The sequence below is a fragment of the Calonectris borealis genome, chromosome 28 (assembly GCF_964195595.1).
Source record: "Calonectris borealis chromosome 28, bCalBor7.hap1.2, whole genome shotgun sequence".
Classification (NCBI taxonomy): Eukaryota; Metazoa; Chordata; class Aves; order Procellariiformes; family Procellariidae; genus Calonectris; species Calonectris borealis.
This window is the reverse complement of record NC_134339.1, coordinates 3,975,842-3,988,466: the sequence shown is the minus strand read 5'-3', so window position 1 is coordinate 3,988,466 and position 12,625 is coordinate 3,975,842. Positions and strand designations below refer to the sequence as shown.

Sequence of the window (12,625 nt, the reverse complement as noted above, 5' to 3'; positions counted from 1 at the left end):
CAGTTTTATATAATAAGTCTCAAACATATTTGAGTCATAATTTCTAGGTCCCCAGAACTCTGTTACTGCACCAAGAGACGGGGCTGGGGCAACCAGCCCACACATGCAGGACACAAAGATTGGTAAGGAGGAACACAAAAATAGCATTAACAGTCAGAGCTCCCCGAGTTGTAACACCAGCCCCACGTATCCAGGGTCCCCAAGCACGGCACAGACCTGTACGATCCTCCGCGGCTCATCCCTATTATGCTCTCCCTTGCTGTCATTACTCCCTGTATATTACTTGCTCATGTAATTACCCAAGGGCCAACAGTCTAGGAACTGTTTTCTAGGGAATTTCTCTGATGACACACTATCAATGCAAGTTTCATCTTCACCACAGCAGCAGCAGCACCGAGGCATCCTGTGATAATGGCAGAGGCATAAGCCCATTATAATAATTCAATTACACCTCTGTCAAACAAACCAAGTCACATATGTAGCTTTTTCCTATATAGTAAGAAACACTGGAGATCACGTTAGTAGGAACAGGCCCTGTCTTTGCAGTTAAGAGAAAACTGTACCACAAGGTATTTTGAGACTGAAATAGAATTGTCACTTCCAAGAGATAAGCACTTTTAAACCAAGCTTGAACACGCGCCCTAATTGCTCAGACCCTCTGCCAGCGCACTTTCAACACGTTTGCAGCACTATATGTAGAAATTAACCCCCAGAGAGCAGACTAATAGTTAAGACATTATGCAGTGATTCTACAGCAGAGAAAACCATTCATTAGGGAGTCAGAAGACTCTCACTCCTGATCATTTCATTTACCATGAATGCAAATGCTTTGGAAGAGCCTTCTGCTTGCCCATACCGCTGGGGGCAGTGGCAGGGGGAAGGAGCACCAAGCAGTGGTCTAGTTCTGGTGGCACATGAAGAGATTTTTAATCTCAAAGGGCACCAACTCAAGTCGGGATGTTTACAAAGATTAGACAACTAATCACACTCATCTCTCACATGTACTGAGCTGCAGACATCCTTGTATAGATAAGGACGCAAGCGGGACTGGAAGCAGACCTCACTGTAACACAGGAATTACATATTTACTTATTACTGCACTTATTAGTAGCTTTCAAGAAAGAAAGTAGAACCTATTGGTGCGATTCAGTCCACAATCTGATTTTCTGCTGTTCTATTGCATGTGAGTAGTTTGCCGGCTATAAACCACTCAGTAAAACTGCTCAAATGCAGTCGTAGAAAGTGAAATTTTAATGGAGTCTGGCCAAGCAATGGTTTGCTCCCCCCATCCATACTGACCAGTCAAACCATACAGGTTTGATGACATATCTCACCACAACAGGTTTATTCAGAGCGGAGACAGCTTTCGCTGCCTGTTGCAGTAGTGCCGAAGGGTTTTGATAAGGTCAGATTTCCATGGGTACCACAAAAATACGACATTTTGCCTTAAAAAAATTCACCTCTGAGGAAGCAGGTAAAGCAAACCAATAGGTGGACAAAGGGAAAAGGACAAGGTGACAAAAATAGGAACTTGAACTAAAGTAAACTCGTGTTACAAGACAACATCTAAAATCTGCCTCAGTGTTTTGAAGCAGGTGCGGCTGAGCCAGAAAAACATCCACAGCAAAACAGAGCAGTGCTTGGCTAGTCTGCTTTAATAACTAACCTTAATGAAACCAAACAAGACATTCACAGACAGGCTCTGTGCATGAATAAAACTTCTGCAGAGTTCACTTCAGGACACGGGACCATTACCATGGCTCTGATATCAGGAAACTCTCCTGTTATTTGGCAAGTCCTTTTTCACTACGGGGGGGGAAATTTAAAATTAAATTTTCACTAAGGTGGGAACAGTCCCCCCCTCCTTCGATAGAAGCTCTTAACGTAAGTCAAGGAGGGGGCAAGGGTGGAAAGGAGCACTCATGCCTTTACCAGAAAAACAAGAAACATTTTATTACATATTAACCAGCAGTTTACTCCAATTCTGAACTTGAGCCAGCGAAGGAGAGAAAGGGAGGTCCCGGCATTAGGGTTTGTGGCTATTGCGTAGCTAAGTCTGTCACTGAAGGTTAGAAGGCAAACTTAAAGAGCTCACTGACAGAAGCCCCAGTACAGGATGTGAAATATCTCGCAGCTGAGCTTGGAAACTCAAACCAAACCGAGAAACAGAAACAAGACCCTGCTAGGTCAGGGCTCTACACTCAGCACGCCACAGCTAAAGACGCAATACGAGTGTCTTCTAAACATCTCACAAGTTTTCCCTCCCACTACGAGATAAACCCTTGCAAATAGTTTGTTTTGGCTGCAGAAGGCTCCCCTTCGCAGCAGATAAACAACTATCTCGCAGGGCTGTGACAAACAGCTTGCTGTGGAAAACACAGCTGGCTGCGAGGTCCCCACAAGCAGCGCGCAGCCCCAAGAAAAGGGAAAGTTTCATACACCCAGCCCTACACCAGGCTTCTCCCACAGTTAATTTTAATTAGTTACTTGTGCCCTGACTAATCAGTATGTAACTGGCACCTCGAAAGCTTCCAAGCACAGATCTTGAGTCACTGGGGAAAAAAAAAAAAGTTGACAACCCTTGTCCCCATTTTACAGCTGCAGAAATCAACTGAAAAGAGCCTTGAAGTACTTCCCAAACTCATTAGTCAGAAGTGAAACCAAGAATAAACCCCAAGACTTCCTATGCCCATTGGGTGCACAATACATTGGATGACGTTCCACCTACTACAGGTGGGAGCAATAATTGCCATCCCAAAGAGCTCAGACCCACGCACCCCTAGATGGGTACACAAATAACGCAGACCACAACGGCACAGCGTATTTCTGCACTCTCAGGTGCACCACCTCTCACCTCTCCTAGCCGACAGCACCACAGTTTACCTCTTCAACGTGAAATCTTAAAGAGGAATTTCTTTAAGAAATACTATTTTACTCTTTAAGCAATACTATTAAAACAGTGGCGTGTGTTACGGGATATCTGTTCAGACAGACCTGCCTCCCTCGCCCTCGAGAATCAGCTCCCTCCCCTGTTCCCAACCCTTGGGCAGCATTTGGAAGAAGCACCCTCCACAAGAGCGCTGGCTGCAGTTCAATGGTAAAGAGATTCCTGACTACCTACGGTTTAGGAAGCACTTCCACAGCAGAAAGCCAAGCTGTTAGTTAAAATGATACAGAACTTCAGCTGGAAAATAATGACAAAGTTTAACCCCTCAGTTCCCAGCTACTGGAAATATTTACTCACTTTTTCACATTTGCCTCCCCATTGGGAATTCTGCGTAGCTTCTTCTTCTTCAATATTTTCACAGCTCTCCTACAGAGGGTTTCAGAGTCCAACATCTCCTTGACTTTGCCGTAAGACCCTTCTCCAAGTAAGTCTCCCATCAGGTATTTGCCAATGAGCTTGGCCCTTTTCCGCCGCGGCTGGTAGATGACCTCCGTAGAGTCAATGCGATGGATAAAAGTGTCCATCCCCACAGACATCAGCTCGCTTTCTGCAAACATACCCAGCTGCTGTGGCTCCTGCATATCCATCCTGGATTAAGTTCCTTAACCTGTTTTCCTTAAGCGCTCAGGGTTTTAATCCTGTTTGTTAGTTTCCAACACTCCCTTTTACTCCTTCTTGAAAAAAAAAATCCAGAAGATTGTACAAACATGAATAAAAAAAAACAAAACCAAAAAACCTATGAGCTGCTTCCAGCTCAGTTGGATGCTAAAAGATCCAGGCCTGGCTCCAGTAACACAACGTCTTTTAAAAAGAATATATATCTTTGACCAGATACACTCAGTTTGGGACTTGCTTTGCTTCCGAACTGGTCCCACTGTTAGGGTTCTTTCAAGTCAACTTGGCCTTTAACTTGGCCCAGTTTGATTCTTAAGTGCTAGGTCATCCTCTGGGACTTCAGGCCACCACATGAAAACAGACAACTGCCGAGTCTCTTTCGTGACTTTCCATCCCTAGTAGATCATAGTCACCAACTCCAAACCGGATGGCAGGCGAAGCGTTTCTGCCCTGCTGTCCTCACCATCCAGGTATGAGCACGGATGGGGTTTTTTTCAGCCGTTTGGAAGCTGGAACCAAGTTTCTTTGAAGCAGTTTTCAGAAACAATTCTAACGTCTTCGCTTTTCACGCCTACAAAAGTTTGAGGCCTTCGGTGCCTATCAAGATCTCCCAGGGGCATCCTTCAACCACTTGGATTCCGCCTGGCACATGATGTGTCACCACCACTGCTCCAGGTGTCAGCCGGTGTCAGACAACGCAAAAACTACTAGAGCTTTACCGACCCACCTTAAAACGGGAACAAGCAGGAGGAAGTAATTCTCTCTGCCCAGTACCCAAAACACCCCATTCCTTTTCCAACACGGGAAGGTCAACGAGGAGATGCCAACCTCGCCCGGGCTCTCCCCGCTCTCCTTCACCCCCCTGCCACAGGTGTCCGTCGGGGTGGGGAGGAAAACAACCGACGCCGCAGCCGCCCCGGGGAAAGCGGGGAAGGGGCGAAAAGGGGATAAAACACTTGAAGTGCAACCGAACTAGGGATGGAGCCAGGAGGGGAGGGACCCCCGGGGGGCGAGGCGACCGCCGGTTCCTCCCCAGCCGCGGCCGAGCTCCCCGCTTCCACAGCGGGGCGGGGGCAGCCCGCCCGGGACGGGCCCTTCCCCCGCGGGCCGGGGACGAGCCCCGCAGGCAGCTCCGGCCGCTCCCTCGGCCCCGGGCCTTCGCGCCCCGCTGTCGAGTCGGGGGAGGGGGGCGGGCAGCCTCGTCCCCCCTCCCCGCCGCCGGGCTCGGGAACCGGGCCGGGTCCCGGCGCTGCGCTCCGCCCCCCGCGCCCCCCTCGCCTCAGGGGGAGCCCCGCCAGCCGCTGCCCGCGCTCTGCCACCGCGGCCCTACCCAGGGGCCCGCTCCCGCCGCCCCTCCGGGTCCCGCCGCCGGGTCCCGCCGCCGCCCCTTTACCCCCGCCGCCAGCCCCGCCACAGCGCGCACGCCGCCGCCATTTTGTTTACCTCCCGCCCCCGCCCGGCCCCGCCGCGCTCCCGCCGCTGCCCCCTCCGGGCCTCGCACCTCCCTGGCGACCGACGTGCGCTCCCATTGGCCGCGGTGCCGGCCCCGCCCCCGTGCGCTCGCCCTTTGGTTGGCTGCGGCGGCGCCACGAGGGGGCGGAGCCGGCGGTACGGCTTTCCCTTCCGGTTGGCTCGCTGCTTTTCCAGCCCGCCCATCCACTCTGGCGGGCGGCGGGGCGCTGTGATAGACGGCGGGAGCTGTCCGTCACCGGCAGGGGCGGGGCTGACGGCGGCGGGGCGGTGAAGGGCAAAGGGCAAAGGGCAGGGGGCGGAGGGCGAAGGGGAAGCGGGTGCCATGGAGACGGGGCGCGGGGCCTGTCCCCGCCGTGTCAGCGATCGGGGCCTGCCGCGGCCTGCCCCGCCGGCGGCCGGGCCTGCCGGGAGCGGAGCCCTGCCCCGCTGGGGGCCGGGCCTGCTGCCGCCGTCCTCGCGGGCTGTGCCAGTCCTTGGGCTGCTCTGCACCCGGGGCCTCCCCCCTCTGCCGTGCCCCAGCTCCCCGGGCCCGCGGAGCCCAGCTCAGCCCCTGGTGTGTCCCAGCCAGTCGGGAAGCTGCTCCTTCAGTGCCCACCTTCCAGGAACAGTCAGTCACCTGGCACTGCCCGTTCTTAAGCAGAGCACAAACGCTCTTGAGTCAAACCGCATCTTTCTTGGGGACTTCTGCTGATCTGTACGGTTCGTGCTACGTTTAACGTGTGTTGAACCTCTGCAATGCCCGCAGAGGATTCTGTGACGACAGCTCTCCTGAGGTGAGGGTACCCTTCTCCTCCTCCATCGCTTGGCATTGTATTGATACAGTCCCTTTGTCTTGCACATGGGTAGATGGGTCATTCACTCCAAAATACTTACATTTGCATTCCCTGCAAATCATCTTGTGTGAAATCACCCCCCAGGTGAAATTATTCTCCACCTATCTGCTGGTTTTGCTGTCAAACCTAATGTGTGTCGAGAGCAGGGGCCTGGGGAACGAACACTTCTATACGGGCAGGGCAGGGAGGAGGAGGATATTGCCTCTTGTAGTTAAAAAGTACTTGCTATTGAATCATTTAAAGCTTTCCTAGTTTTCAGGAGCTTTTAGTTACCATGGTTCAATACGACATGACCTGCCCTGCCAGTGCTGCCCACTCAGGCCCCTTTTTCCTGTCCTGCCCCCGTTATACCGCGCTTCCCTGGCTTCTCCCCCGCTTCCGAAGGCTCCCGATGGCTCCAGCACACTTGGGTGTTCCGATGAGGACATTCAGTCCCAGCGCATGTGTTCATGCTCCAGGATAATAATAAATAACAGACAGTAAATAAAACAGAAAGCGGTTTTTATCTGTAACCCTCCGAGGCGGCACAGGCACGGCGGACGCTGCAGCGGCCTCTGAAGCGAAGCCAGCGCTGGGCTGGGAGGCGGCATCTGTTTTCTTTCTGCTGTGCGATGTCAACGCGGGCGCTGAAGTCTTCTGTTTCCGATCAGAAACGCGGATGGGGAAGGGTTTCCGTCGAGTCAAACACGGCGTTGGAGCTCGTGCTGATCCTAAAACCCGCGGGCGATCCTTACGGCCCGTCTTTAGCAGCACGACAGCCACCTCTGGGGAGAGACCACCCTGCGATCCCTAAACCACAGCGGATCCCGGGTGCATCCCCACCCTCCTCCGCCTGGGGAACAGCCGGGGACGTTTCTCTGGCTGCGGGGGGTGGGTTCACTGTGGAATTTACCCACATCACGCATGTTTTTCATTCACTCACCTACCCCCTTGCCCCCCTCACCCTTTTTTCATCTCACAGCTATTTATTTACCTTTTGCTGTGTTTCAGCACCCGGAGACATGCGATGTCCTCGCAGATAATCCTGCTCAAACGGCTCCTCTCCCCAGCAGGCAGGACAGGCAGCAGACAGGCAGGGATGCTCCTCCCGGCACGGCCAGGGCCAAAACGCGCTGCCAGGAGCCCCCCGGCCCCCCCGCGGCAGCCTCCAGCGCGGATCACCTCCGGCACATGTTTATCCGGACTTCAGAAACCTTCCCACCCCCGGCGCAGCCCGCATCAGCAGTGAACTGTCTCTCTTGAGGGAGATTGTTCCTAGTAGGTAATGCAAATTTCTTGGTGCCATAAATCCCGCGTTTCCACAGGTTTCTCACTTTCTCCGCCAGCACTGAAGGCCGTACCGGCTCCAGTCCGGTGTCTCTGGCTCCGTGCTCGCTCACCAGCCTTGGAAAGCTGCTCCCGCAGCTCTCCCAGCCGGTCGGTGGTCCCGTGCTTTCAGCAGTCCGTGTTTAAGGGCATTTAAAGGCGGGGACACGGATTCCTTAAACCCCCCCTGTGAGCTGGATGCTCTGCTGAAATCTGTGTAAAACTTGTTCTTTTCCCCTTTTATTGCAACAGGAAAGTTTATAGGTGGGAGAAAGGGGGGAGTCGGGACCTGCCCCCTCACGACAGGGCGGCTGGTGGGTTTGCACCGACCCCGGGGGCAGCTTTGCATCAGCCCCGAGCAGCGAGGGAGCGGCTGCCTGGGCTTGTTTGATTTTTAAAGGCTCTGTTGTTTGTTTTACACAGTTTCCAGCCGTTGCCGTTTGCTTTGGTGAGTGTGTTACAAAAGGAGAAGAAAACATCCCCCGCTTTGACACGTGCAATAGTTCCCTTTGAGTAAGTTGTGTTTTTCTTTATTTCGAATTTTGCACTAAATCGTGTTTTAAGCCCTTCTCCTGGAAGGGATTTGGGAATCTCTACCTTTATTAAAAAATGAAAACACCCTGCTAGCCCCTGTGGCCATGCACAAGAGCTTGGAGAAGGCTAGGGAAAAAATGAGAGGGCAATGAAGGAAATCCCCAACACGGTAGTTCTGGAGAGGCCCATGGTTTTCTTCGGCCCCTCTCCGGATTCAGGCAGCGGGAGCTCTTCCTCCTCCTCGCCCTGGGCGAGGGGACACCCGGCACTGGGGGTGACAGGCGGGAAGCAGGTGGGGGGGTTGGAGGAGGCCGAACAATTGCGAGGGCGTCCTCCAAAACAGCGGTTCAGCACCCGGCCAGAAACCCCGGCATGTCCCGAGAGGGACGGGCTGTTCTCAGCACGGGTGCTGGCGCGGCCAGCAGCCTCGGCGACGGCTGAGACGCTTCTCCTGCGGGGATTCTCTGCTGTCTAATAAGGGTTGGGCTTCACACCGCTGCTTTCCCCCCGTAGGGGCATGAGAAGGGTCTCCCAAGAGGCAGGGTTTCACGCTGCAGCCGCCCTCCCAGCGTGTGCCCTGCCAACCCGCCGGGGCGAGGGTTTGCCTTACGACAGCCAGCTCCAGCGTGGAGGCTGCTGGCGCAGCCCGTGCCGTGCCAGCTCCTGCCGGGAACAGCTGGTCGCAGGTGCCGGCACTCTCAGTTCGTGCAGTTACCAGCTGCACGCCCGCTTCCAAACACGCAGAGGAACCAAGATGTTTGCAGCCGTAGCTTCTTCCCAGGCCCTGCTGCACTGGAGGTTAAAAAAATCCCTTTAGGAAAGGGATCCAGCCAGGCTCGGCTGGGAATTGCACATGGGACACCAGCTCTGAAAGCTGAGCCGTTATTCTGAGGCAGGATAGGACAAATTCACGAGTTCTGCCTTTTCACGAGAGCTACTGGCACCGCACGGGATCACAAAGCACAGGCAGGAGAGCCCCGAGCCCATTCTGGGGGCCCTGAGCAGTGGCAGAGCACATCCCTGTCCCCAAAATCTCAGTGGGTCCCCAGGGACGGGGGTCAGAGCACAGTGATGCTGCAGCTCTCCCCCCAGCTCCGTTGCTGGTTTGTCTGGGGTGTCCAGCCTCGTAACTGCAGGAGGAGGTAGGGGAGGCTCCAAGGGCTCCAGAGCACAGAAGAGGGGGTGCCCAGGAGCAGATTGCCCCGCCGAGCCCCCCGGGGCTCCCGCCAGCGTCGCATTCCCCTTCTGCTGTCTCGCAGGCTTTTCTCATGATAGCGCCCGGCCACATGTGATTTACTTTGATCTTGGCATAGAGTCCAGAGTGCTGGAAAGCGATCACCCAAATTCTGGTAAGCGCCGTGCTTCCCCTTCCCGGGAGGGACGGGTTCCCAGCAGCAGGAGGGCAGGATCGATTGGAAACCGTCCACAGCAGAGAAACCCAGGCGGGAGGCAGCTCCCATCGCTCGGCAGCTCCGTATCTGCGTTGCATCAGCTGCACTCTGCTCCCTGCCGGTCCCGCTGCCCACCCCGCTGGGCTGGCAGGAAAACTGGCTCTCCTGGAGGTGAAATCCTGCCCGACCCTCCAGGAATGGGCAGTTGGAGCAGAGCGAGCCCGCTGGGCCCCCCAGCACACGTGGGGTGTCCCCAGGCACCCTCGGATGCCCCGGCACTGTCTCCCATCAGGGGTTGGTGGCTGCATCAGCTTTCCCAAGCGTCTGCACCAGCATCTTCACCTCCAGCCGGGAGGCCAGCGTGTCCCGGAGCCAAGGGGAATTGGGCTGAGACCTACAAAGCTCGTTGCATGTGTGCAGCCATCGCTGCCACCTCACCCCCTCCACCGGACGGGGCAAAGCCCAGAGCCCTCGGCCACGGCCCCGCTTCCCAGCCAGGGGGACAGGGAAGGGTCTGCCCAAACACGAGATGGTTTTGCAGGACTCTCCCACCCTGAGATGGTCCCTGCCAGGTCCCGTCCCTGCCTCCCTGCGGGGTCTAGCCCCACCACCAGCACAGCCCAGTTCCCCCGGGGGCTGCCGATCTGTCCCCACGGCCGCCTCTTCCCAAAGCTGCGGGGAGGCGCGGAGCCAGCTGGGTGCAGGGCTCCTCGCTCCTCACCCCGTCGGAAAGTCAGGGGATTTCCAGGCTGTGGGAAAAAACAGGAACCGGCTGCGTGTGACAGCGGCCAGGCTCACCCCGACACAGCCACGGGAGCTGGTGCCACTGCTGGCGGGAGCTGCTCTGCAGGACCGGGGCCCTAGAACTCCCGTCTTTGGCCCCATTTCCCTGGGACCGGGTGCCCCCCAGGGACCCAGCTGCCCAGGAAGGGCTTTTTCTTGGGAAGCCAGGCCATTTGCCAGGGACATCCCTCCCCTACAAGGGCCAAAGAATCAGCACACAGCTCAGCCGCGTCCCCAGCACATCATGTCGCTCCTCCTCACATCCCACCACTGCAGGCACAGGGCAGCCCCGGTGCTCCCAGTCCCACCATCCCAGACCAGCATCACTTCTGCTTCATCGCCTCCTTGGGGGTTTCCTCTCCAGCCCATCCCAGCTCTGCCCGGTGGGGAGGTGCAGGGCAGGCAGGCCCACCACGGGGGTGACCCCCCGCACGGGGGGTGCCGGGGAAGGCACGCCAGGAGCATCCCTGCCGGCTCCCCAGCTCTGCTGCTGCGGCTGAAGCAGCAGAACCACAGCCCGTTGCTGCCTGCGGCAGGGGCTGCGCTGCAGCCTCGTGGCTTTGGGTGTTTGGGAAATGCCCACCTCATGTCACAGCAGCAACGGGTTCAACAAGAAAACTTGTGCTGGGGTCCCCTCCAAGCTGCCGCCTTCTTGTGCTGCTGGAGCAGCAGCAGCAGGCTCAGGAGGAGGTGTCGTTCCCCACCATCAGCACCCACCCCACTGCCTCCCCACCCCTGCATTTACCCCCCCTGCTAGCACAGCCCTGGGGTGCTCCTGCAGAAGCACCTGCAAGCCCTCCCCTCCCTTATTAAGAGGTGGCAATTAGGGCGGAGGCTTTATCTGCACCCCTGCCCAGGGAGCTGGGCTGTTGCAGAAGGAGAGGGTGGGCTGCAGGGTGGGCTGGGGCACCTCCATGGGCATGGCTCCTCCATGCCCAGAAGCGGGCAAGGCACCGGCTGCCTTTGGAGCAGCTCCCTGAGACCGTCTGATGGTGCAGCAGCACCCGCCTGCAGCCAGAGTGGGGAGGGGGGCACGGGTGGCTCCGTGGGGGGCACAGGTACCCACCTGTGCGCTCCGTGGGGGGAGCGCACCCGGGCAGAGCCCACACCTCGGGGGGGCTGCTGGCTTTGCGGGGCTTCCTCAGCCCCGGGGACCGCAGGCGGGGGCAGCGGGGCAGCGGGTTCGTGTCTAAAACGGGAACCGGGCTGGGGCGGGGGGAGGAGGCGATCGCGGTAAGTGAAATAAGTGGTTGTGGCACCAGCTGCAGAGGCGTTGGTGGTTACGGGAGGAGACTGGTTCATTGCTGAATGGATCAGGACGTGTTCTTCCAGTGTATCTACTTATTCATATTTATATCATGCTAAATAAATAGCTCTAGGGGATTTTAGACTCTTCAAACACTCGCTAGACTGCAGAATTGCTCTCAGATGAGATGGCCGTAGCGTGGATGGGGACGAGGACAGTCCTGCCTGGCCCGCGGGGACGCTGCTCACACCTCCAGCCCCGTGCGGGGCAAGAGTCAGAGCGGAGTGATTTATTACAGGGGTGTGATTTAATAGAGCCAGAGCCTTTGGCGTTAAGCTCTGGAGAAAGGATATTTCAGAAAGCATGACACAATTGCTTTGATTAATTAATGCATGCAAATGAATGAAGTCTTCTGAGAGCAGCGCTCATTGATAGGATTAAAAACCCAAACGTGACAAACTCCGTGCTCAGGTCTGAGCGGGAGGAAAGGGAACCTTCCCCTGGGGTTTGGGGAGGGGACGGCACCGGAGGCAGCACTGCCCTTCCCCACGGCAGAGCCTGCGGGGTCGGGGGGTCCCGGTTCAGGGTGCTCCGGCCGTGCCATCGGGAGGGGGGACTGCGTTCCCCTCCGCCCTTGTGAGGATCCCCGCCTGGTTTAGGGGGCTGGGGTTTGGGTTCAGGCAAGTTGTCTGCTAACGGCAGCAGGTTGTGGGAGAGGCGAGGCAGCCCGGGAGGCTGAGGTTCTGCTGCTGTTGGCTCTAAAGCTCCCCAAGATGAGGTGTGCAGCTCCTGGAAGAGGGAACGGGACCGGCCAAGTGTGTCTGCGCCCAACCAAGTGCACGCCGAGACTCCCAGGCAGCGGCGAGGGGGAGGCGGGCTGCCTTCCTCCAGGGCTGCTGCGAGAAACCCCAAACTTTTTGTTTTCGTCGTCTCCTTTGAAGACGGCTCCTTTGATGGGTACGATGCTGCTCTCAGCCAGCAGCCAGCCGCTGGGCGGGCTCGCGCCGCTGGGGTTCCCATGCAAACCCCGGCAGGTCCAGGGTCCCTGACTCCCTCAACCCCTTCAGAGGGGACTCCCCCCGTGGGAGCAGGGCTCGGGACCACCCAGCTCCCAAAGGGCCTTCGCCCCCCCGGCCTTGTCAGACGAGGGCTCCCACACGTCCGTAAATCCTCGCTGTGGCTGCTCGTCGGGGGCTTCACTGCAGCCGCGGGGCCCGGGGTGTTTCCCGTTAGACAGCTGGGCTCCCTGTTATCAACGGGATCATCCCTGTACCGGAACCGAGAGGCTGGAGATTAAACCGGAGCGCCGAGCCCCTGTGCCGAGCGCCGCACGCGGCTGCTGCCGGTGGCAAAGCTTCTCGGTGCGCCAGAGCGGCGAGTTCGCCCCGTCCCTGCTCCGGCCGCGGTGTCACAGACTTCCCCGGTCAAGGTCCCCCCTCCCTCCCGCCGGTGCCTTTGGCAGGAGCCCGATGTTTCAAAAGGCCAAGCAGATAGCGGT

At 57.1% G+C, this 12,625-nt stretch overlaps 1 protein-coding gene and 1 long non-coding RNA gene across 3 annotated transcripts in view; one reads left to right on the top strand and one right to left on the bottom strand.

Moving 5' to 3' along the window:
* STK11 (serine/threonine kinase 11) overlaps positions 1-4,831 on the bottom strand; it is a 46,113-nt gene extending 41,282 nt beyond the window's left edge. The window contains exon 1 of one of the 2 annotated variants that reach the window (XM_075175343.1): positions 3,245-4,831. In XM_075175343.1, coding sequence (XP_075031444.1) covers positions 3,245-3,534 — 290 coding nt within the window. In that variant the 5' untranslated portion in view covers positions 3,535-4,831. The remainder of the gene's footprint in view (positions 1-3,244) is intronic. The other variant, XM_075175341.1, reaches the window with a different exon arrangement.
* A 512-nt stretch (positions 4,832-5,343) lies between these two features.
* Positions 5,344-10,770, top strand: LOC142093860 (uncharacterized). The gene is made up of 4 exons (XR_012677549.1): positions 5,344-5,808; positions 6,859-7,129; positions 7,597-7,686; positions 8,967-10,770. It is a non-coding gene; the product is annotated as an uncharacterized LOC142093860 (long non-coding RNA).
* The last annotated feature ends 1,855 nt before the right edge of the window (positions 10,771-12,625 follow it).